The 24150-nt window shown below is 36.7% G+C and overlaps 3 protein-coding genes across 3 annotated transcripts; all 3 read left to right on the top strand.

Moving 5' to 3' along the window:
• The first annotated feature begins 2334 nt into the window (after positions 1-2334).
• LOC110721446 (probable tRNA N6-adenosine threonylcarbamoyltransferase, mitochondrial) lies at positions 2335-10320 on the top strand. Its single transcript, XM_021900596.1, has 13 exons — positions 2335-2644; positions 2833-2877; positions 3660-3734; positions 4650-4746; positions 5799-5889; positions 6069-6118; positions 7880-8070; positions 8209-8294; positions 8712-8787; positions 8915-8998; positions 9074-9188; positions 9344-9432; positions 9918-10320. The coding sequence occupies exons 1-13, from the start codon at positions 2414-2416 to the stop codon at positions 10050-10052; spliced, it is 1365 nt and encodes a 454-aa protein (XP_021756288.1). The 5' UTR covers positions 2335-2413; the 3' UTR covers positions 10053-10320.
• A 1170-nt stretch (positions 10321-11490) lies between these two features.
• LOC110721445 (DNA repair protein RAD51 homolog 3-like) lies at positions 11491-16338 on the top strand. The gene is made up of 9 exons (XM_021900595.1): positions 11491-11762; positions 12116-12214; positions 13992-14108; positions 14262-14295; positions 14378-14448; positions 14519-14745; positions 15172-15303; positions 15801-15867; positions 15982-16338. Exons 1-9 carry the CDS (start codon positions 11651-11653, stop codon positions 16155-16157), a joined length of 1035 nt encoding a protein of 344 aa, XP_021756287.1. The 5' UTR covers positions 11491-11650; the 3' UTR covers positions 16158-16338.
• Positions 16339-17969: 1631 nt separating this feature from the next.
• LOC110721444 (transketolase, chloroplastic-like) lies at positions 17970-22185 on the top strand. The gene is made up of 7 exons (XM_021900594.1): positions 17970-18613; positions 19439-19529; positions 19631-19736; positions 19822-20104; positions 20256-20404; positions 20495-20648; positions 20837-22185. Exons 1-7 carry the CDS (start codon positions 18125-18127, stop codon positions 21794-21796), a joined length of 2232 nt encoding a protein of 743 aa, XP_021756286.1. The 5' UTR covers positions 17970-18124; the 3' UTR covers positions 21797-22185.
• Positions 22186-24150: the final 1965 nt, after the last annotated feature.

Genomic DNA, 24150 nt, shown 5'->3' with positions numbered 1-24150 from the left:
CAACCAGACTGCTCCACAGCCTGGCCGCGGTGAACTCTCCTAGCCCACACCCTACCTGCGAAGTGGACTGCACCCCTTGCAATCCACGCCTCATAGCTCTTCATCAGCACCTCACAGCACGCATCAACCCCCGTGTGATGCTCCTACCAGTGCCCAACAGCATGGTCTCGTACCACCAACTGCTACCCCCGCTGGGTTACCAACGAGCACTAGTATGCGAGGCGTTACATTCGTTGATGCTGCTGGCCAGCACGTTGGTGAGGGCACGGTTGAGTAGTCCTCTCCTCCTCTCTCTCTGCATTCACCATCCAACTCTCGCACATCTCCCCTTGTCTCTTGTCCGAATCCCCCACCACCACCATCTCACTCCATGGCTACTCATAGCAAGCATGGAATTGTCAAGCCAAACCCAAAGTACTAAAACGGTTCCCTTCTTACTTCTACCTCCATATCACCAATTCCAAAGAATCCCGTACATGCTCTATGTGACCATAATTGGAAAATTGCTATGTAGGAAGAATATGATGCTCTCATTTCTAATGGTACTTGGGATTTAATTCCAAGACCGTCTAATGTCAATGTTATCCGCTCTTTGTGGATTTTTCGGCATAAGACTAATTCTGATGGCTCGTTTGAACGACATAAAGCTCGTCTTGTTGGTGATGGTAAATCCCAAAGGGAAGGAATTGATTGTGATGAAACTTTCAGTTCGGTTGTCAAACCGGCAACCATTCGGGTGGTTATTAGCATTGCCTTGTCTCGCTCTTGGCCAATTCATCAATTGGACGTTAAAAATGCATTCTTACATGGTAACTTGAATGAAACAATTTATATGTATCAACCATTGGGTTTCAAGGATCCCGCTCGCCCCAATCATGTCTGTTTACTCCGAAAGTCTCTATATGGTCTCAAACAGGCGCCCAGGGCTTGGTATCAACGATTTGCTGATTTTGTGACTGCTATTGGTTTTTCTAACAACAAATCTGACACCTCTTTGTTCATTTATCACCATGGTCGAGACATTGCATATTTATTGTTATATGTGGATGATATTGTCCTAACAGCTTCTACAGAGTCTCTTCGTCACCAAATCATCTCCCGGCTTAGTTTTGAATTTGCCATGAAAGATTTGGGCAACCTGAGTTATTTCTTAGGTATTGCAGTGACTCGTGACAAGAATGGCTTATTTTTGTCTCATAATACGTATGCGAAGGAAATCCTAAAGACTGCAGGCATGGCTAACAACAATTCTTCTCCCACTCCGGTTGATTCTAAAGGGAAAATGCGCACGGACTCTGGTGAGTTATATGCGGATCCGACCATGTATCGTCGATTGTGTGGTGCTCTGCAATACCTCACTTTCACTCGACCTGAGATTTCATATGCGGTTCAACAGGTGTGCTTATGTATGCATTCTCCTAGAGTTGCTCATATGGATGCTCTGAAACGCATTCTGCGTTATATTCAAGGTACAACTGATTTTGGTTTGCACCTGTATAAATCATCTATCACCTCTATCTTATCTTACACGGATGCTGACTGGGCCGGGTGCCGTGACATCGTCGTTCCACGTCCGGATACTGTATTTTTCTTGGTGATAATTTGATCTCTTGGTCCTCAAAACGTCAACCTACTTTGTCGAAGTCTAGTGTAGAAGCAGAATATAGAGGGGTTGCTAATGTTGTTTCTGAGTCCTGTTGGATTCGGAATTTATTACTAGAGCTACATTGTCCGGTCTCTAAAGCTACATTGGTTTATTGTGACAATGTGAGTGTTATTTATCTCTCGGGCAATCCTATTCAACATCAGCGCATAAAACACATTGAACTGGATATTCACTTTGTTCGTGAGAAGGTACAGCGCAGTGAGGTCCTTGTCCTTCATGTTCCTTCCCAGTATCAGATTGCGGACATTTTCAATAAAGGCCTGCCGAAAATTTTATTTAATGATTTCAGGGACAGTCTCAGCGTTCGCAGTCCTCCCGTTTCGACTGCGGGGGTGAGTTAGATTATGTAAATAATCTTGTGTACTTTAGTTTGTAAATTACCGATGTATCCTTAGTCATTAGCCCTAATACGCGTGTATATATATTGTTGTTTAATCAATGAGAAAGGCACGACAAATATTCTCTCACGCTTTCTTTAGGATCTTCCTCATCAAACTAATCTACCTATATAAGTTGAGATTATTCCAAAATAATCAAAACTTGAATTTATTTAGAGAAAATTAGTCAAAATTAAAATTATTAAAACCAATTTTTCCAAATAAATTCATCCAACATACGTATTAATTCATCATTTCATTTCAACTCACGATTTCTTGATAGACTCAGAAGCCAATTAATTAATTAGTCATTGAACTCAGGACCTCTCCATATATTCCTCTCTTTCTGTTTCTCTCTAGTAAGTATAAAATGGCGGGTGTGACGGGAACCCTAACAAACACAGCACTGCTACATAGCTTTAAACAGTTTACACTCTCCAAATTACGACAACTTCATCAGCATAGAAAACTTCACTTTCATCTTAATTTTGCTAATTTCTCCACGACCCAATTCAATTCTCACAAAACCCATTCAGCAAATGTGGATAATTTGATTGTTCTTGGGATTGAAACAAGTTGTGATGACACCGCTGCTGCTGTTGTAAGTCTTTGTCTTACTATTCTACTCCGTATTTGTTTTATTTACTTTGGGTTTTATGTTGTTGTGGCAAATGATATATGTAGAGCCTTATAAATAAATAAAAAAGCTACGAGTCAAAACAATTACACCTATTGACGCGTGATTATGTAAATTATAAATAACGATAATTTTGATTGTTTGAGTTTCAGGTGAGAGGCAATGGAGAAATTCTTAGTCAAGTCGTGTCAACTCAGGTATAAATGATACTTCGTTTTTCACTGATAGTTTTTATGGTCGAATTGTTTGTGTTTGTTTTTATACATTTTCTTGTTGAGTGGTACACATGCAAATTTCAGTTAATGCAATTGACATAGTCAAAACTAAGATAAGATTAGATTTTTAATACATGTGTATATGAGCTGTTGTCTGTAATATTATTCATTCTTCAGCTTAATTGTGTATGACTATTGAAAGGGTCTGATGAGTTCATGAACTATCAATTTGATTACTTGGTTGAAAAGTTGTTTGGCACCGGCACATTGAATTGGCAGTCTGTATTTTAGAATGTTGGCTGTTGAGACTAGGGAGTGCTTAATTGCCTGCTATGTCACTTTTTTATACGGAGTACAAAGATTGCTTCAGTGAACACCAGAGTTATGTGAATGACGGATGATAGGGAAGGAGTATAGGCTAAGTAGCTTTCTAACAGCTGATAAACGCTTATAATGGAATTGTATTGAATGTACTTATGACATAGGTTTTTCTTTTTTTGTTGGTTGCTGATATCACTCGCAGTCTAGCGCTACCTTTGGGTTGTCCTTTTTTGATTTTGACCCTATTAATTTGTTAATGCATTGTGGTGTCTTGCTTTATAGGAGGATATTGCATAATAATAGGTCCTTAAATGGAAGTTGCTAACTTGATAACCTTCTTTTTACTAATATATTTATTACAACAAACTCCGTTTTATATAAGGAATTATGAGTGTGTTTATCTACTTGTCTAATTCTTTATTTTATTTTTTGTGCTGATCAAGGCAGATCTGCTTGTCCAATATGGAGGAGTTGCCCCAAAAATGGCTGAAGAGGCCCATTCGAGGGCCATTGATTGGGTACATTACATCAGTCTGACTAACTTCCGTTGATAAATAAGTTGCTGTTTGCATTTCTAAACGTAAAATGAAAATGACCTGCAGAATTGCTACAGAAAATTTGGAAACTTCTCTTTGGTTCTTTTTTCAGTCAACCTTCTGATATGCTTTCTTGTGAGTCATTTTGTTTTGTGTATACCTTCTTGTTCTTGCAACAGCCTTAGTTGCCTAAATTCCTATACTAGTTATTGGTGGTGGGCTTGATCCTGTATAGATATATGGACTATGAAGATTGGAGTAATTAATGAAGGTTTGAGATTTTGAGTTGTCAAAAAGCCATTTATATAACCTCAAGTCTATGTTAAGTATCAAAAAGAGTCTTTAACTCCAAACATTATGTCTTAGTAGATATATAACTTTAGTGTATTGATAAGACTCTTAATGATTCTCATTTATTGAGGTTACTTCTCATGTAACTGTATCTGATATCCATTTTTTGTGCTCTTAAAGTCAAGACAGCCAGAATATTATGGAAATGGATGGTGTTTGATTGCTGAAGTCTTGACTCTTGACCCTCCCAAACTTCTCCAGTATTGAGCTTTGTGCTAGGCAACATCGTTTTTGTTGAGAAAAGAGGATCTGCATTTTACTACTGTTCTGGCAATTGCATCCTATAAGCAAAACCCCCACCTATCTGTCATTGATGGGTTGTCATAGTTAGTTGCCTTAGTGAGGAGGCACTATATAGTAAGGCTACGTATTTTTCAACTCCCACACCCGGTTCATGGAGAAATTCCATGTATTGTAATTGTATGAGTCATTCATCTAGGTTCTCAGGTGTGAGCATTAATTATGGACATGGCTGAAGCTGAACTAAAACTGTTGCATGCAATCATCTCACTGTTCTTATTTATTTTTTACCTTCCTCATCCGCAGGTTACACAATCAGCACTTGATAAAGCAAATTTAACCGCTAAAGATCTTTCCGCAGTCGCAGTTACTATTGGTCCTGGATTAAGTCTTTGCCTACGTGGTAATGTATTCGGTTGACTATCTGTGTGTTGTTTTATTTTGGTACAAATTGAAAAATATCTTATAGATTTTACATACTTGAGAAATGAGCAATCCGGTTGATGTGTTGAGAGGTTCTTTATTATCCTTCTCATATTCTGTCTGGTCCTGGACCATGGCTTTGCTCAAGTGAATTTTTTTGGTACTAACATTTTTTGGGTTTATTTCCTTCTTTACGCTGATTTAAAAAGTTTGGAATAGTCCAGGAAAATAAAAACTTCGTACCACAATGCAGGTTGCAGTCTCGTTGGGATTGAGTAAAATGTTTTATGTGGGGTATGACGTGTTTGAGAGTGTGTCCTTGTCTTCTCAGCTGCTAGAGAGTCTTAACATGCATTTTGTGATGTAGTATAGAGTAGGTTAACGTTTTGCTCTACCGAGGTGCCTGAATTAATTCAATCTGCACCTGTAGTGGTGATTTTCATTTGCCGACTTGTGAAAGAGGGAGAGGGTTTCTGTCTATGATGACAAGCCTAAGTAGTTTGGTTTCTATACTCCAGTCTGTGTTTCATCTTCTAAGTTTTTGGATGTGGTTTTTCAATCTTATTTATGATAACTTTTGTAATTATCTTACTAAGACTGAAATTTTCAGAGTTCATTAACTGTCTGGTATGGGTTGTGTCTGTGTGCTTAGGTTTTCTGGCTTTTTATATATACTGAAATGATCATTAATAAGTTCCAATGTCCATTAACGTTTCAAATATTTATCCAATAAGGTTCCAAAGGCAAGACATGGGAGTATGAGTACAGATGTGGTGACTCCCCGCTTCTATGTTAATTTTATCATCTTAATGACCGGCAGAATGTCGACTGGCAGAATGTCAGTTATACCTTGTAATTATTTTGACTCCCCTTTCTCTGTCTGTTTTTCATTTTGGGGAAAAGAGAGCAAGGATGGAAAGAGAAGACAAGAGTGCTCTACTTATTGGCCATGATTCTTGCAAGCTGCATGGTTCAGAGCTTTAAGGAATCATATTTGTAAAAGTATCTGACTTCTCTTTCTTAATAATGTAGTTGGTGTCTGTAAAGGTCGAGAAATTGCTCGTAGCTTCCAGCTGCCTATAATTGGCGTGCATCATATGGAGGCTCATACTTTAGTAGCAAGGTATGACTGACAACCCTGCACCAAAATTTATTGCCTAATCTGATATCAATCCGCCTATCAATATTTATTCCTTAGTATCTGGATTTCAAAGAGTTTTAATTGTTTAGAACCTTGTTTCTTCTGCGGTTACTAAAAGCTACTATTTGTTGGTTGCATTTCTTAATTTTTCTGGTGTTCAGGTTGACAGATAGAAACCTTCAGTTTCCCTTCATGGCTCTGCTCATTTCAGGTAATAATGATCACTTAATATCATTCCTCTTGCACCTTTCTCTTTAATTGTGCTATTTTTTGTCATTATGAGTCTTTAACTCCAAGTAATATTATGAGCTTGAGTTTCAATGCTGTTTTCCGTAATTCCATGTTCCAAAAATTGAATGATCTTTCCAGTTTTCCAGAGTAATGACAGTATTTAGAGTGCTAACAACAATGCAATCAACCCACAACAATACAATGAACAACTAGCAAGCAACCAAGAACAAGTGAAAGATTCAAAGCAAAGATAAAGGAGACGATGTTACCATGGGAAAACCCGAGAATCAGGAGAAAAAACCCACCTTGCACTATGGAGTAATATTAGATGATGAATGAATGGATGAATACAAGCATGAATAGTATGATATTCAAATGCTCTCACAAAACCTCTTTTAAACCCTCACTTGTGTTTAATATTTTGTGAATGAATCAATAAAAAGACGCAAGACGACATATATATAGTCTAGGGATAATAAAGACCTAAAGCATGAGAATAGAACACGTGTCCAAGAAGAAATCGCAAACCTGCAAACAGCGAAAAATCCGAGAATGGATACTCCTCAAAACCCTTACTGTTTCTCTCGTCTTTGTGCGTGTGTTTTCTCAGCTGAAACTTGGCTTACTTGGTGGCTTGTTTACCACAAGATATTACCTCAAAAGCTTCCAAGAGAAACCACATAAATAAGCCTCAAAGAGGACTTACAAACTTAGTAAAATGACTTGAAATGGACCAAATTATTGGACCCAAAGTAACACTCATTTTACTACCACTTGGGCTGGACCCATAACATCTCGCTAGCACCCACTTATCCTTGTCTTCTAATTGTTATTGTCCGCCATTAATGAACAAGTTGAAAGGAAAATTTGATGGTTTTTTTTTATTATTGTTAGTTATGGGATAATGGACGTCAGGTGAGTACTAGATGACTTGAAACAAATTACTGTACCAAAGTGGCAAGAGTTATGGCAAACAATGAAGCTTAACAATGGAGTTTAAGCTCTGATTTTCATAAACAAACTCTGCAATAAAAAATTAATATAAAAAAAAGAGACTTGTCTTCTTATCTCTTGATCAAAAAATTTCTCCCAAATTTCACATTTTCCCAATTTTTATTTTTTTGGAAAATTTTCTGGAATTATAAAAATCTGGGTAATTGAATTTCCATATTTTAGCTACTGGGTATTGATTAAAACAAGTATTTAGGATTTGGGTTATTGAGAATTCAATAAAAAATGACTTCAAAGTCAGGCATTAATTATTTTGGTCAGATTTTTATTTTTCCTTGTTTTTAATTGTAAGTAACCTGTTGTTGAAGGTAAAAGGGGGGATGGCCTACTCCAGTACTCTAAGTGTAACATTGTAAACTTCAGTACCTTGCCTGCAACTTTTGGGTAAAGTTTGGTACCTGATTATGGTGTTTACTCCTGCAATTTGATTTGTGTTTTACATGTCAATGTTATTTGTTTTGCTATGCTTTTTTTTTTCCTCCCTCTTTTTTTGACTAAGCGAGGACTAGAAGACATAAATAGATATTGGTGGTGTCACAGGCCATAGCAGGCAACTCGTTACTCTAGTTAACTCATGTGCAGAATGTTTATTTTTTTCCCTTACACATGCTATATAAGCTTCTTGTCATGTTTACAAAATTGTTCAGATTCAAATTTTTATGACTTCGAGCAATTTTTTCATGATGTAGATCTTTCAAAGCATCTCAAAGAGTTTTAATTTTCTTTTTAGGAGGACACAATCTTCTGATTCTTGCACATGATCTGGGCCATTACATACAACTTGGAACGACCATTGATGATGCAATTGGTGAAGCATACGACAAGACAGCAAAGTGGCTTGGCCTTGATATGAGGAGGAGTGGTGGTCCTGCTATAGAGGATCTTGCCCGAGAGGGTGATCCTGACTCTATAAGATTCAAAGTTCGCTTCTTTGATTTTCTTAAACATTTTCCTAGTCACTTCTGTACAATGTATACTTTAGGTTATCCATAAACCATATTGTTGGGTTGTATTCATCACCGATTCTTGTTTAACTTATTTATTTATTTATATTATCAGACTCCAATGCTACATCACAAGGATTGCAACTTTTCCTATGCTGGTCTGAAAACTCAAGTGAAGCTGGCAATTGCATCAAAAAACATGTAAGTGTCTGCACCTGCTAGGGACAAGGTCGTTCACATCTTGACCTTCCAAGACTCTCCCTATTGAGAACCAAATTGGGTGTTGTTATCTATTGTATGTATCTCTAGTGCTTTAGAGCATGTCTTCACCTTGAATGGATTTCAAGTGTGACTGCGTGAGGTTCCTGCACCGTGTTGCTAAAGGGGCGGTAGAGGTGTATGTGGTGCCAATGGAAAATTGGAAATTTACTGCCATATCACAGTTGCTGTTGCTCATTAAAGTTGCTGTTGCTCATTCTCCTTTAATTCTTGTTTAAGTTTGCTTCAGTTTTGGCTAGATCATTTTCTTGGTGTTGCTCGTAATATTAATGCTCAATAGCTACTTGACTAATAATAAACTTGATCTTCCGTTGCTCATGAGTCTTGGGCTGTGTGCAGTGATGCGGAAATTCCCCTTTCCTTAGCAAGTAGCCTTGATAGACGCTCTAGGGCTGACATTGCTGCCTCTTTTCAGGTTACTACCATGTAGCAAACATCTATTTCTGTTTTTCTATCTTGGTGTATCTCTCTCCCTACGTAAAGAGGCTCTTGGTGTAGTATTTTTTCATTTGCTGATGCTCTTGGGGAAATGCTTTATGCAGCGAGTTGCAGTGCTACATTTGGAGGAAAGATGTGAAGGAGCTATAGAATGGGCATTGAAAATGGAGCCATCAATTAAATACTTTGTAATTAGTCAATAGTTATTCTATAACTTGCTACTGAAATCTATGCTTTTGATTCTCATCAGAGATATTATGCAGGTTGTCTCAGGTGGTGTAGCGTCAAATCAATATGTGAGAGCAAGACTTGATCAGATTGCCAAGAATATAGGCCTGCAGCTTGTTTGCCCCCCACCCAGCCTTTGTACTGACAATGGTAAGATACTCTAGCTGTCTCACATTATAATTCACCTCTAATCTATTCCTTAACAATGTAAAGATGAACGAAACTATAAGATCCAGACAGGTTGAATAATTTAAGACTGATTTTCCCTCCTTGAGTCTGTAAGATTAACCCAATTACTTCAAAAGGTGTCATGGTTGCTTGGACTGGCATTGAGCACTTTCAGATGGGAAGATTTGATCCACCACCACCTGCCGATGAACCTGAAGATACAGTGGTATGTCTGTGATCCTGTATGTATCATAATAAAAGCTTCTTACTGTTGTCCCTACGATTGTTTTTGATTGAAAGGAAAATCATATTCCATGAAATCTGGTTTGTAAAGTTGTAATGTTCTTATGCTTTTTAAAAGTTTTCTGAAAGGTGGAAATTGTTCTTCTTGTCTAAGAAAGGAATGCCACATCTTCTTCCTTATCCCTCACCTTCCTTCTCTCCTCTCCTCCATCCAGGCATCCACTCCCTCCTCTTTCTCCTTTTCTTTCTAACTCTTTAGCAATGAACTAAGGAAGGAAAAGAAGTTTGAAACCTGATTTTCATTTGAATATAGAATTCACTTTAAATAATGGTTTTCTTGGAACTAAACACAGCCTATTTATATGCCTTGTTTTACTGCTTACTGCAAAGTCACTTTCTGAACTAACAGTTAGCTGGATATAATGAAAAGGATTTTGACCCTGCTTACACCTTTGCTTGGTATTGCAGTATGATCTCCGACCTAGATGGCCGCTGGGGGAGGAATATGCTGAGGGAAAAAGTGAGGCACGCTCCATGAGAAAAGCCAGGATGCATCCATCTCTCACATCTCTCATCCAAGGCTCAGCCAAACAACTCTTGTAGCATCGCATGATCTCCCAGTTTCTTCATTATGGTAAGTAGCGAAGCTTTTGAGGCATCTGATGCTGCTGGGTTTCCATTAGGTTGCAAGAATGCTGTGCTACGCTTATCTGCAGGAGTCATCCCTAACCATTCAGTCTAAGAGTTGACAACTGTTCATATTACAGCATTAGAACTGTAGAACTTCATCACTCATATTTGTTGTATGTACTGATTTTTTTTGCTTATAAGTGAAATCCAATTTTCAAGGGCAATGATAGTTCTAAAGATTCTTTTATTTTGTTTTACCCTGCAACCTTGAAGCCATCTTTTCTTAAATTTGAAGCTCCTAGCAATAGGGCATAGGCAGCTTAACACTCCATTCGGAAACAGTAGTTTGAAGGTGAGCAAACCTTCGAGGAAAGCTACTTGCTCATTTATTTACTTATAAGTCAAGCAGCTAACACTATCAATTTATCACTAGACCATAGGTCACACACTAATCACATTTTAATCACACTGCTTTACTAACAATAGTCCTAGGAATCCATACAGGCTACAGCAAATGATTCCCAGCCTTCCAAACACGGTATATCATATCGGTAAAGGCAGCAATACAGCATTGTGTCCAAATCTTTGACTTCGAACAAGTTCTGCTCCAAACCTTCCTCATTGAATACACACTGTCCCGTTCTTTGCATCTAATCCACATCCAGCTATGATTTGACTTGACTTGCTAGTCAAATTTGTGCGGATGAGCAAATAATATAACCGATTATACGTTGCAACGTACAACTAGTTGTATGATTAAAATTGCCTACCTTATACTCGTAGCATCGTATGGGTTTTGTGGTTCTCATAATAAAGTGATGTACATCGAAAAATCACCCCTTTAAAATTATATAGTTCTAGTATAAATTTACTTTCATCATTAATATTATATGTAACCTTAATGAAAAATTAGATTATGCTAGGAATATTTTTTAATCAAATTGTCCCTTTACAAAAAATGCTACAGTATCAAGAAAGTCTTAACCTAGTGGTAAATAAATCATAAATTCAAAACTTCAAATCCTCTTTCCATTTGTATTTGTATGGATTTATGTTGTTATGACTCATTTAGCCAAAAAAAAAAAAAAAAAAAAAAACAATCCGTACTGCAGTTGTATACTTTATGATTGGTACTCCGTAATGTGACACTGACACAATAAGGTCCACTTATTTTCTACTATATCATACTACCTCCGTTTTTATTTAGTTGACACCATTTTATTATCACGCTTGCCAATACACTATTTTAATGATTGATATTTTTAATTCCCGACATTGTAAAATTATAAAAAGTGGATATTAATAAATATACATTGAGACGATTCAAATAAGATTTTGTGAATAGTATATTTTGTGAAAATGTATTTTGTGAATGGTGAAAAGGTTAAATGGTGTCAACTAAAAAGAAATTGAAGAAGTATTACCTTATAAAAATTATTTTTAATATTTCTCAAAAATATCCGAATTTCTAGGGGAAAAAAAAGTATTTTTTGGTAAGCAAAATAATAGGAGTTGATTTGGCGCGAGATAAACAAAGTGGAGGGAGAGAGAGGAGGAATCGAAAATCGAAAATGGAGGTGATGAGAATGGCGATTTCAGGAACACAAAGAGGGAAACTTATATCAGCAGGCTACACTTCTCTCTCCTCTCTTTCTTCTGTCTCTCCTCTTCTTCTTGCTCGAGGTTTCTTTCTCCCTCTTTCGTTCTATGCTTTACACTCCTAATTCAATATTTTTATTGATTTTAATTTCTGTAATTTCGATCAATTTCTGTAGTTTACTAAGATATTAGGGTTTGCTTGCATAATTTGATAGCTGTTGTTGATTACTTTTTTTTTTTTTTTTTTTTTTAATTTTCCTGTTTTTTGGGCACATCTTCCAACTGTTCGATGAAATGTCTAGGTGAATCCCTCTCAATCCTTTTGCTTTCTATATAATCTTCCTTTTTTTCCTTGTCTTTTTATATCAATCAGCAATTATATGTCAAACTGCACTTTCAAAGTTTCAAGTTAAAATGCTACATTCTATTTCTAGCAGATTTAAATATTTCGGAAGTTGAAGCTCTTGAGATATTGAAGGCTGCATCACATAGCGGCAGATTAGACACATCAGGTGGAAACCATGCTATTCTCACTGGTAATTCTTAAATTCTTTGAGCTTAAATCTATCTAAAGGTCGTTAGCATGGAATCTGTTAGTAGCATGACTGGCATCAATGCTTATATCATTCCACATTCAAGTGAGAAGGGTTCCATTTTATTACGATGTTCAAAGCTTCAAATATCTATGAATAAAGCTAACATTCAGAAATGGATTTAGAAATCATAACAGTTGTCTATGTACATTGCACATTGGTTGGAATCAAGCCAACCATTAGAAGTAACTAGTTAATTAGTTTCACTTATGCTCTTCATGTAACTTTAATGCTAATATAGTTTAATGACGTACTATTCAAGTCCTCAAAATAGAGAGATGTTTGAAAATTTGAAATGAACTGGTTTCAGCCTAATCTTCTTATACTTTGTTTCCTTACGGTTTATATGCTGGTTGTGGACTTTTTGGTATTCTCAAACTTGAGGTATCAAGCCATTGTTTAGTAACATATTGCAAGGGATCTTATTTACTTGACTCTATTTCTTTTTTTTATTATTAACCTAATTTCTTTTGTACCTGAGAAAACAGATGGGATGAAGTAATTGTTTAGTTGCAACTAATATGCCCCCCTTTTCTTATGGATATTGACGCAAATCATCTTATGGATATTGACGCAAATCATCTTAGTTTCAACCATCATGTCTAAGGGTGTGCTCTCCTCAACTTATTTTGACTTACTAGACAAAAATAAGCTCAAATAATATAAATTAAGATAAGGTTAGACAAAATAAGTCTAATAAGCTCATAAACACTCACAAGTTTAGACAAAATAAATTTGATAGTCGAAATAAGTTGAAGAGAACACACTCTTTGGCCCTTTTTGGTTGAAGAAAATTTGGCTGGAAAAGAAAAGAAAGGAAAGGGTTTTTATTATGTTCTCAATTCTCATGTATGGTTTGCAAAATGACATGACAACTCATAGGAAAGGAAGGGAAGTGGAAGGAAAGCCTCTTCACAAAATTTTCACTTTCCTTTCCTCCCAAAATTGGAGGAATTCATCTGGAAAAAAAAAATTAAAGTTGTGAATCAGATTTTCCTTCTATTCGCTTCATTTCCTTTCATTAACTAAACATTGGAAAATAAAATCTCTTTACTTAACCTTCTCTTCCTTTCTTTCCCCCTTCTTCTCTCTTCTTTTCTTTTACTAATATTGAACCACCTCCTTTAGTATTACCAAGTCACTTTGATGGGTTGGTACTTGGTAGCATGCTCTTTCTTAACCAACATTTTCAAGAACTTGGTTGAATGCCTTTCTATTGTCTTAAGATTATTTTTTTCCAGCTGTTATCAAACACTTGTCTTGGCTTACTGATTGATGCAAAAGCAGCCTCTTAAAATAATAGTCAATTTTCTAGGGTAACTTGTTTTAGGAAAAATTCTGTTGGGATAAATGGCAGATATATCAGAAATGTTAATTTGATGTTTAGAATATATTCTCCACATGGATTTTTTTTTTTTTTCAAATAATTTTTAGTTATTTTTTTAGTCTTGTGTTTTTCTCCTTGTTTTGCATGTAGTTTTTGTTGTCCTAAAACGTTCACATATTTTTGGATGGCCCAACTATGTCATGGAGGAGTATCATGCCATTTTGTACGATGTTCTGGCTGTCTAAGAAACAGTTTTATTTTTTTCTTTCTATGTGAACACAATGCTAGAAATTTCAGCAATTTATGTGATGTTCACTTCCATAATTTGCCACTTCTCTATTTTTCACTGTATGTGCGGAGATGTTTAAAAATGATTTTTAATGTCTGTCATAGGCGCTCAAAATGCTTGGGAAATGTTTGAGGACTCTTGTATACGGATAACTACATCTTCTGCTGATGTTGATGACATCCTTGGTGGTGGTATAAGCTGCAAACAAGTTACTGAGATAGGTGTGCCCTCTGGTTTTTGTGTGAATAGAATTGCTGACACAAACCACCTTTTCTAAGTACTACAATTTTTTTTTCCCCCTCTTGTATGTTACTACAGTAGTAGATGATTAACATGATTTGTATTGCTGAAATAACTACTTTTCTGGAATACAGGTGGTATACCTGGCATTGGCAAAACACAATTTGGGTAAGGAGCCAATTTTTTTTTATTAACAGTCTCCTTGGTCCTTAGTTTTGTTATGCATCACTATTGATGATTTATATCTCAGGATTCAACTTGCAGTCAATGTCCAAATTCCAGCTGACTTTGGTGGTCTTGGGGGAAAAGCAGTTTATGTAGGTGAGTCACTGCTACACTGCTTTCCCTGGTTATATATGCTTGAATCTAAGCTGTGTAGATGCATGTTTAGATACAGAGGGAAGCTTCATGGTGGAGCGTGCTTTGCAGATTGCTCAAGGATGTGTTGACGACATGGAGAATGATAATTGCTTTCGGCAAAGAAATATCCGAGCTGTTAAAGACAAATTGCTTCCCAAAGATTTCTTGGCTAACATATTTCACTTTAGGATCTGCAGTTACACTGAGCTAATTGCTATGATAAATCATCTGGATAAATGGGTCTCAGAGCATAGAAATGTGGGTACCGAATTGATGCACAGGAAATTAAGTACATTGATTTTTGAGTATCTCTTTATTATTATACTCCTCATTTTTTTAAGTCATTGATCAACTTTAGTGCAATATTCAAATATTTTGTCACATTATCCTAATCCCTCATGATTAAGAATATAATGTATTTTCTTTAATGGCGGGACATGAAATTATTAAAGTCCCTTTATTATATTTGAATCTTTTCTATATCTCTCAATTAATATAATGGACATACGAAAATAGCGGTTTGCTATTATGCTCTGTGTGTATCGCAAAATTATAATTGCTCTAGCAATTGTTTTTTCCTGCCCTCTTTACTAATCAAATATTGCAAATAGTCGCAAGCAACAATATGTCGTTCATGTTATTAGGTGTATGATTGACTTAACTTTGTAGCTATATTTCTTTCAGGTGAAACTAGTTGTAATTGATAGTGTTACATTTTATTTCCGTCAAGATTTTGAGGACATGGCCCAAAGGACTCGGATTCTTGGTGAAATGGCGCTGAAGTTGATGAAGCTTGCACAGAAGTTCAATTTAGCGGTAAGTGAAAGTTTCACTCTTGAATGTTTGTATTAGGATAGCGGCATACACCCTTCCCACATTAAGGTGTGCTTGGGCAGAAGAAACAGATAAAACAGTCTACTTGACGATAGCTGCATAAACTGAGATTAAAACATGAATTTGACTCTGGAACCTTTTTTTATTGTCAGGACTCAGAAGTGTACTACTAGATCCAAACCCATGTCCATTTAGTAGGTTTTTATCGCCTACATCCTGCAATTATTCAGAAATCAAGAGTTCTGATTGTATACGTAGAGTGATTGACAGAATTTGTGTTTAAAATAATTGGGTCTTCCAAGATACAATGAGTGGGTCTTCCAAGATACAATAGATTGAACAATTGAACTATGTAGTGTGCAATTGTGCATAGCAGATTAGCAGCTTTTAAAGTCATGAATCAACCAAACCTGGTTCCCCACCCTGTTCTGAATGGAAATAATCTGGATCTTATTGGCTGTTTATTTATGTACCTTCAGGTGGTTCTATTAAATCAAGCGGCGACCAAGTGCTCTGAAGGTTCATATCAACTAACACTAGCACTAGGTAATACTAACCATTTCTGATCTTTTTGCCTGTTGAATTCCTGGCTTTCCCTATTGTTTCCTTGTAGAATGCACTATTGCTTTGATTTTCAAAGTGATTGATCTTGTCGAGCAGGTGACAGTTGGTCTCACGCAAGTACAAACAGGGTCATCTTATACTGGAAAGGGGATGAGCGTTGTGCTTATATTGATAAGTCGACCTCTCTTCCATCTGCCTATGCACCATATGCTATTACGACCAAAGGAATCCGAAACTCCAGTAAAACTTGTAAAAGAACCAAAATGATGTGAAGTTTTTTCTGTTCAGTTGGTTTCATCAAGCTGCACAGCTTGTATGTTTATCGGGTTGATTTTGCTCTTGAATTTTTCCTGGCTATGCGTGTTTTTCTGCTCTAGTTGCTTATTACAGTACATTGAAGACTGCATTCAAGAAGAAAAAATAGATGAATGGTGAGTCTCAATCTATCTTGGAGATTTGTGTTCTTTTACATATTTCAATTATATAAACGGTTGATCAATGATAAGTAAAATTATTAAGAAAAGAAAAGAACATACAGGCTACAGCCATTTGAAACACACATCTTTTTAATCTAAACCAATCACCTCTAAAAGAAAGGTAATGTTCTTCATAGTTGCGGCTTATCAATGGATGAATATGGTATTCGTGACTAAAAATGTGATAAATCTCTCTTTAACTAAATTTTTAAAACATTTCTAGACCATCCCTTAAGAATTAATAAAATTATTTTACCTTTTATTAGATCTGAACATGAACATCAATTTCTTTCTATTGTCCTATTCAGCTAGTCAGTAGTCATCTAAAGAATCAAATTAAGTCCTATAACTTGGTATACATTACGAGTAGTATTATTCGATTTAAGGAATTGATTTGTTAATATAAGTCAATTGCTGGTAACCCAATTTTTTCTTCTTGATGTTGGTTGATTTGCTTAAAATTTATTCGTTTACTTAATCTAATCTCTTTATTAAGATACATGTCAATAGAAAATGTTGCAAACATAGAATAAATCGAAAAATTATACCGTATAAAATTCTAGATTGGAAGGTCATGTTTGGCAACTGTGGAGGCATTCTCTTCTCTTAATTATATTATCGGTCAATAATTACGAATGCTAAAACAACTTATTAATAAAACACTAGTTGCTGCATACTTGCATACCCATACAAAAAGTTGCATTTCCCAACACTATCTACTGAGCTAGTAAGTTGTTTAGAGTAGTGCGACTCGCCCACAACGCCAAAAGCCATTATGCAAGTTAACCCATCTTTACCATTAATTTAGTAATTAATTAGCTATTTTTTAATCAAACCTAGAGCTTGAAATTAAGGCCTTGTTTGGTTCACCTTATTTTTACTGATCTGGTCTGATTTGATCTGATCTGATCTGGTCTGATCTGATCTGATTGTCTGATTTGACCAAACTTTGACCTTAAGTGTACGATAATCTATTAGGAAAAAATATATCAAGTGAGATCTTATTAGATTCGTAATAATGTGTAGTTTATTAATATGTAATTTTCACAAATTTTTTCATTACGAAATTAAGAATATTTAGCGATAAAAAATCGCACATAAAACGTTGTTCTGATCTGAACTTATTTTTTCTGATCTGATCTGATCTGAACTTATTTTTTCTGAAATAAGTAAAAATAAGTTAAACTAAACAAGGCCTTATTACACTCTAGGAACCTTCATGTTCAAGCTCAACTACTCTTTGTAGATACCCAAGTAATAGAGTGGCAAAATATCATACTTCCTCTATTACTCTGTATTAGTTATAAGTTTATATCGTGTTAACTTTTACACTATTGACGTGCGCTTAATTAAAATTACATTTATGCATTAATATACATGAAAATCGAATTGTTACATTTGGAGATTTTGTTACATTCGTCCGAAATGAAGATTCATGTAATCCACTTAATTTTCTTTCCTTCCATTTAATTTTAATCACTAAAATCCATAAGTGACTTATGAAATGATCTCATCATCATCATCTATTCATATGTTTAAAAATAGAATATATTTCCATCAAATTTCCCAAAAATACAAAAATTCCACCAACCCACCAATAAAACCAGTCCTGATCATCTCTCCCTTACATCAAACGGCCAACAACCCCCCTTTTTTTTTCAAAATTTGTAAAAGTTGTTGCCCAATTTTCTCTCTCCTCCCTCTTATATTTCTACTCACTAATCCCCACCAAAACCTTACTTTCGTTCTCTACATTTCCAACAATGGCGTCCTCTCTTTCTCTCTCCCAAGCCATCTCCGCCGGCCGTACTTCCACCTCTCGCAACCCTTCAACACCCACAAACCGTCTTCCTTCTTCACTTTCTCTCTCCTCCTCCTCTTCTTCTTCTTCTTTCCTCAAATCATCTTCTTTCTCTCTTAAAACCTCCCGGCGTGTGGCCCCACGCGCCACCGTACGCGCCTCGGCGGTGGAATCCCTCGACAAGTCTGGCACTACTGAAGATACGTTGATCGATAAATCAGTGAATACGATCCGGTTTTTGGCGATTGATGCTGTCGAAAAGGCGAATTCGGGTCACCCTGGTTTGCCCATGGGTTGTGCTCCGATGGGTCACATTTTGTACGATGAAGTTATGCGGTATAATCCGAAGAACCCTTATTGGTTTAACCGTGATCGCTTTGTTTTGTCCGCCGGTCATGGGTGTATGCTCCAGTATGCTCTCCTTCACTTGGCTGGTTATGACAGTGTCACTGTAATTTTCTCTCTCTTCTCTTTCTTTCTTTTTGTTGATTTCGATTGTTTGCTTGATAATTTGAAATGGGGTTTGGTTGTTTTGATCTGGGTATCTTTCATTAGTTTGGAATGTTGTGATCTTGGTGATGTTGATTTCTGATTTTGGTAGTATTATTATCAGTTGCTTTGAAATTCTTTGGTTGACTTAATTTTATTGATGCTGACTTGGGTTTATATATATTTTGTTTTTATTGATATAATTTGTATGATAATTTGTGGTTGTGATAATTTGCATGATGTACATGTCTAGTGATTATGTGGTTAGTAGATTGTAGGGTTTTTGACTGCTTGTTTCGGTGTCAAATTTATGTATTATTTTAGGAACGGTGTCAAATTTATAGTAATATTCAAGAATCAACATATTTGCATTAGATGTGACAATTAGAAGATTGTAGCTAGAAGTGCAAAAGATGATTAAGGAAAACTGGATAATCAGTGCATCTAGCTTCTGGTCGTGCGCTTGGGTGCACCTAGCTCTAGCCAGACTCCAGGGATACCTAAGGCTATTTTGTTGCTCATTCCCAGCTATCCCTATTGTGCAAGAAAATGGCATTGACTTCGGCTCACAATCAATTAGGAGCTATATACTTTGACTTTTACTAAGATGCCTTGAGTTTTAAATTTGGCATTTTCTCATGGAGTGGTATCTAATTTACTTTTGATGGTGCTTGCTTTTTCTTATGTTCACTTTCTGGTCAGCTATATTTCCTGTTTAGCTAGATGGCATTGCATTCTTATCTGACTAAAAAGCTCACTTTATGTCATTGGAATTATCTTATATCAGGAAGAAGATTTGAAGAACTTCCGCCAGTGGGAAAGCAGGACTCCTGGTCATCCTGAGAATTTCGAGACTCCCGGAATTGAAGTCACCACTGGTTGGGACTTGTGATTAAACTTTAAACACAGTCTTTCACTGTTGTAACGAAAATGTATTATGTGTTTTGTATTTCTAATCATGTCCTCCATGATTTTGCAGGACCCCTTGGTCAGGGTATTGCCAATGCTGTTGGGCTGGCACTTGCAGAGAAGCACTTGGCTGCTCGGTTTAACAAGCCTGATATGGAGATCGTTGATCACTACACGTAGGTTTCCTCTATCCTACCTATGCTTTAAATAAGCTGGCTGTGTTTCTCATCCTAACATGCCTTTTCCCTTTGGGTCTTTTAGGTATGCAATTCTCGGAGATGGTTGCCAAATGGAAGGTGTTTCTCAGGAAGCCTGTTCCCTAGCAGGGCATTGGGGACTTGGAAAGCTTATTGCATTCTATGATGACAACCATATATCTATTGATGGTAGCACTGATATTGCATTCACTGAGGATGTTGACAAACGGTTTGAGGCTCTTGGATGGCATGTGATTTGGGTCAAGAATGGTAACAATGGCTACGATGAAATTCGCGCTGCAATCAGAGAGGCTAAGGCTGTTAAGGACAAGCCGACCTTAATCAAGGTGCATATCATCACTTCAGTGTTGGGCTGTCATATAACTTTGTTAATATTAAAGTTTCTATGTTTCCTGATCTTTATTGCATGGATGAGTCATCTTACTGCTTTTGAGTATCAGTGGTGTAATAAAGTGGTTACCAACTTTGTGATTGTAGGTGACTACAACTATTGGTTATGGCTCTCCAAACAAGTCAAATTCATACAGTGTGCATGGTAGTGCCTTGGGAGCTAAGGAAGTGGAAGCAACAAGGAGCAACCTTGGATGGCCATATGAGCCATTCCATGTACCCGAGGATGTTAAAAAGTGAGTTATTGTGAATGATTTACTTAATTTTCTGCGTCATCTAAACAGTTAAATTACTTGGGTTGAATTCTCATCTTGATTTCCTTGCAGACATTGGAGCCGCCACACTTCTGAGGGAGCGGCCCTTGAAGCTGAGTGGAATTCTAAATTCTCTGAGTATGTGAAGAAGTACAGTGATGAAGCTGCAGAGTTGAAGTCTATCATCACTGGCGAATTACCTTCTGGCTGGGAGAAGGCACTTCCGGTTAGTATTGACCTACACAGCTACACTATATAATTTGATATCTTAACAGAATTCCAGTTCTAACTTTTAATGTTGATTCTTTTGAGGCTTTGATAATGGAATAGTACTTGAGGAACAGCTATTTCTGGATTGTATACTTTTTGATGTATGACAGTAGAATTGAAAAGCTTGTTTCTGATCTTCTACAGACATACACCCCCGAGAGCCCTGGTGATGCTACAAGAAATCTGTCTCAACAATGCTTGAACGCCCTTGTGACAGTTCTTCCAGGTTTTCTTGGTGGAAGTGCTGACCTTGCTTCCTCAAACATGACTTTGTTGAAGATGTTTGGAAATTTCCAGAAGGATACTCCTGAGGAAAGGAACCTTCGATTTGGTGTTCGGGAGCATGGAATGGGATCCATCTGCAATGGGATTGCTCTCCACAGCCCAGGCTTCATCCCCTATTGTGCAACTTTTTTTGTCTTCACAGACTACATGAGAGCTTCCATAAGGATGGCTGCCTTGTCCCAGGCTGGGGTCATCTTTGTCATGACCCATGACTCTATTGGACTTGGGGAAGACGGGCCGACTCATCAGCCCATTGAGCATTTGGCGAGTTTCCGGGCCATGCCAAATGTTTTTATGTTCCGTCCTGCAGATGGTACTGAGACAGCTGGTGCCTACAGAGTCGCAGTATTGAACAAAAAGACCCCTTCTATTCTTGCTCTTTCTCGACAAAAGCTTCCCCAGCTTCCTGGAACTTCTATTGAAGGGGTTGAAAAAGGTGGTTACATCATTTCTGACAATTCAAAGGAAAACAACCCAGATGTCATCCTGATGGGAACTGGTTCTGAACTAGAGATTGCTGCTAAAGCTGCCGATGATCTTAGAAAGGATGGAAAGGCTGTTAGAGTTGTGTCATTTGTTTCATGGGAGCTCTTCGATGCTCAACCTGAGTCATACAAAGAGAGCGTATTGCCAGCCGATGTGACAGCTAGAGTGAGCATTGAAGCTGGAACTACATTTGGGTGGTTGAAGTATGTTGGCTGCAAGGGTAAGGCAATTGGTATTGATCGGTTTGGAGCCAGTGCCCCTGCTGGGAAGATATACAAGGAGTTGGGAATCACAAAAGAGGCCGTCATTGAAGCAGCTAAATCACTATGCTAGACATGGTGATCTCAGTGTTTTTTGATTGCCGCGATTCCCACTTTTTTCTCCATACAGTTTTTGTATCGTGTATTGGAAGGGGGTGAATCTTATAATAAGAGAGTTTGATAATACTTGTTTTCCAACAGAGCCAAGTTCAATTGAGGTTTGAGCCTCGAGGAAGACCTAAAAGAAAAGCCATTTCACAGAGTAGATGTTTATGATTTATGTAAGCATATTGAGCTTTGTAAACCTCTGTAGTTTGTGCTATTTGGTAATTGATTTTAAGTAACTATCATCTTCATCTATAGTGTTCGTTAAGATGAACGCTAAAGCATAACAAGCTATCCAGTTTAGGCCTGTTGATTTTACGAGTGTTTAATTCCATTGCCTTTAAATGGTTTTCTAAATGGTGCGAGCTGTGTCAGTCGTTTCGGAATGATAGTCCCCCCTTATTGCACCCCATGCCCTAATCTATTACTGTGAACTTGTGATTAGTGGTTACATGCTTTATATAGAGTTTTATTGATCCAAACATATTTATAAAATCCCTAGCTCAGATTTTGCTTAAAATTTGATATTGTGAAAATGACTTAGATCTTAGATGTACTCTATATACTACTTCCGTTAAATATTAGTTGTAACTTTGAAATATTTTATATCTTACAAATAATACCCCAAAGTTGCAACTAATATTTAACGAAGGTAGTATCTTTATTATTTTGTACCTTGTGATTAGGGGATTTTTATCCACCAATCACCGTTGGACAAGTGGACCAACCAGGTTCCGCCACGTGTCCTTCACGTAGGCCAATAGGAGCCTGCCACGTGTCAATCACAGATACGTCCTCTACGGACCAATTGAGACACGCCACGTGTCCACCCATGCCAAATGGGAAAACCGGCCAACAAGGCCCAATCCTGTCTAGAGGCCGGTCAGCTCTAGGTTTACCCTAAACCTAGAGAGTGGCACGCTTCTCAAGACTATAAATACTTAATTAATCCTCATTAAAGGGGATCAAGCAATTAATCTCACCTGAAGAACGGAACAGAACAGAAACGTTACGGAAGACACTAATAACCGGCTAATCTCGCTAACAACGCAGATTACCAACATTAAACACTCTCACCTAGAGAGATCTTATTACTTTAATTTCCGTATTAATTACTCCTTAATCAGGTACTAACTTGACCGTTGGAGGCGGAGCTCTCAGGAGTCTCCGTTATTTTGCAGGTACAGGCGTCCGGTTCCAGTCTCGGAATTGTAACTCTCCCGCAGGACATCAGAAAACCCCGAAACACCTTGTTTTGAGTGCATTATTCACCTGGGTTCATCATTTAAATTTCGCGATAGATATACAAGATAAATAGACCTTTAAAATTAATAATTCTTCACATACATAATCAAATTTATACTTGCAATAAAGCCAATAAATGAAAACTAACAATTTAGCTGCCCATGGGAGGTAGGTAAGGATAGTGGTGTTTGAATGGAATTAGTGATAAAGATAAGGCTGTCACAATTGATCAAAACTTAAAAACGACAAATGAGCAAAGCTAAAGAGTCGAAAAGGTGGGTAGGTATATATGCTAATCTAATTGTCATTTACTTGTGAACAATTTGTAGTGCTTCCTTGGTTTGTTGACAAAACTAAACTCGTTATTGTAGATTTGTACTTTGTAGCTAACACAAGAGTGGCATATTCCACCCTAAGCATCATATTCTTTCTCTCATTGAAACATTTTAATTATCTTATATTTTAATTTTCGAAAATTATAAATTTATAGAAATAATCACAACTTTATGGGTCATTAAATCACAATAGTAACGTCGAAGTAATTTTTGGACCTAAATTTCTTATGTCATTTCCATGCAATTTGGCAAAAGAAAGTGCAAGCCATTGCAAAATTCTTCCTAGGCAATGGGGTTGTTGGAATGATGGGTTGACATGCAACGATACATCATATTTGAACCAAAGATCAAAGGTAAATTTTCTCCTATTTTACTATTAAATTTCGTAATTTTAGTTATGTGAAATACAGAGTACGGATTACTATAAAATTAAAGTGTTAGCAACAATATAAAGTTTCTCAAAAAATAATGCAATAAATTTATAAAATTAATAAAATATTTCAAATCAAAATATTGTACGAGTATAATATATAGTATGGAGTAATTCTCAAAAAGAATAGCAATAACCATTTTCTTATTTGATTAAGTATACTATTTGTACCTTCACTACCCTGATATTAGAAATTCAACATTATAAAAAGATATACGATTCAACACTTTCTTAAGCCAACACAAAAATATATACACAACTAATTTTCTATTTTCTTGTAATTCGCAATTTAAAAAAAAAATTTAAACATAT

The sequence above is a fragment of the Chenopodium quinoa genome, unplaced genomic scaffold (genome assembly GCF_001683475.1).
Source record: "Chenopodium quinoa cultivar QQ74 unplaced genomic scaffold, ASM168347v1, whole genome shotgun sequence".
Classification (NCBI taxonomy): Eukaryota; Viridiplantae; Streptophyta; class Magnoliopsida; order Caryophyllales; family Amaranthaceae; genus Chenopodium; species Chenopodium quinoa.
This window is presented reverse-complemented; position numbering and strand designations above follow the sequence as displayed.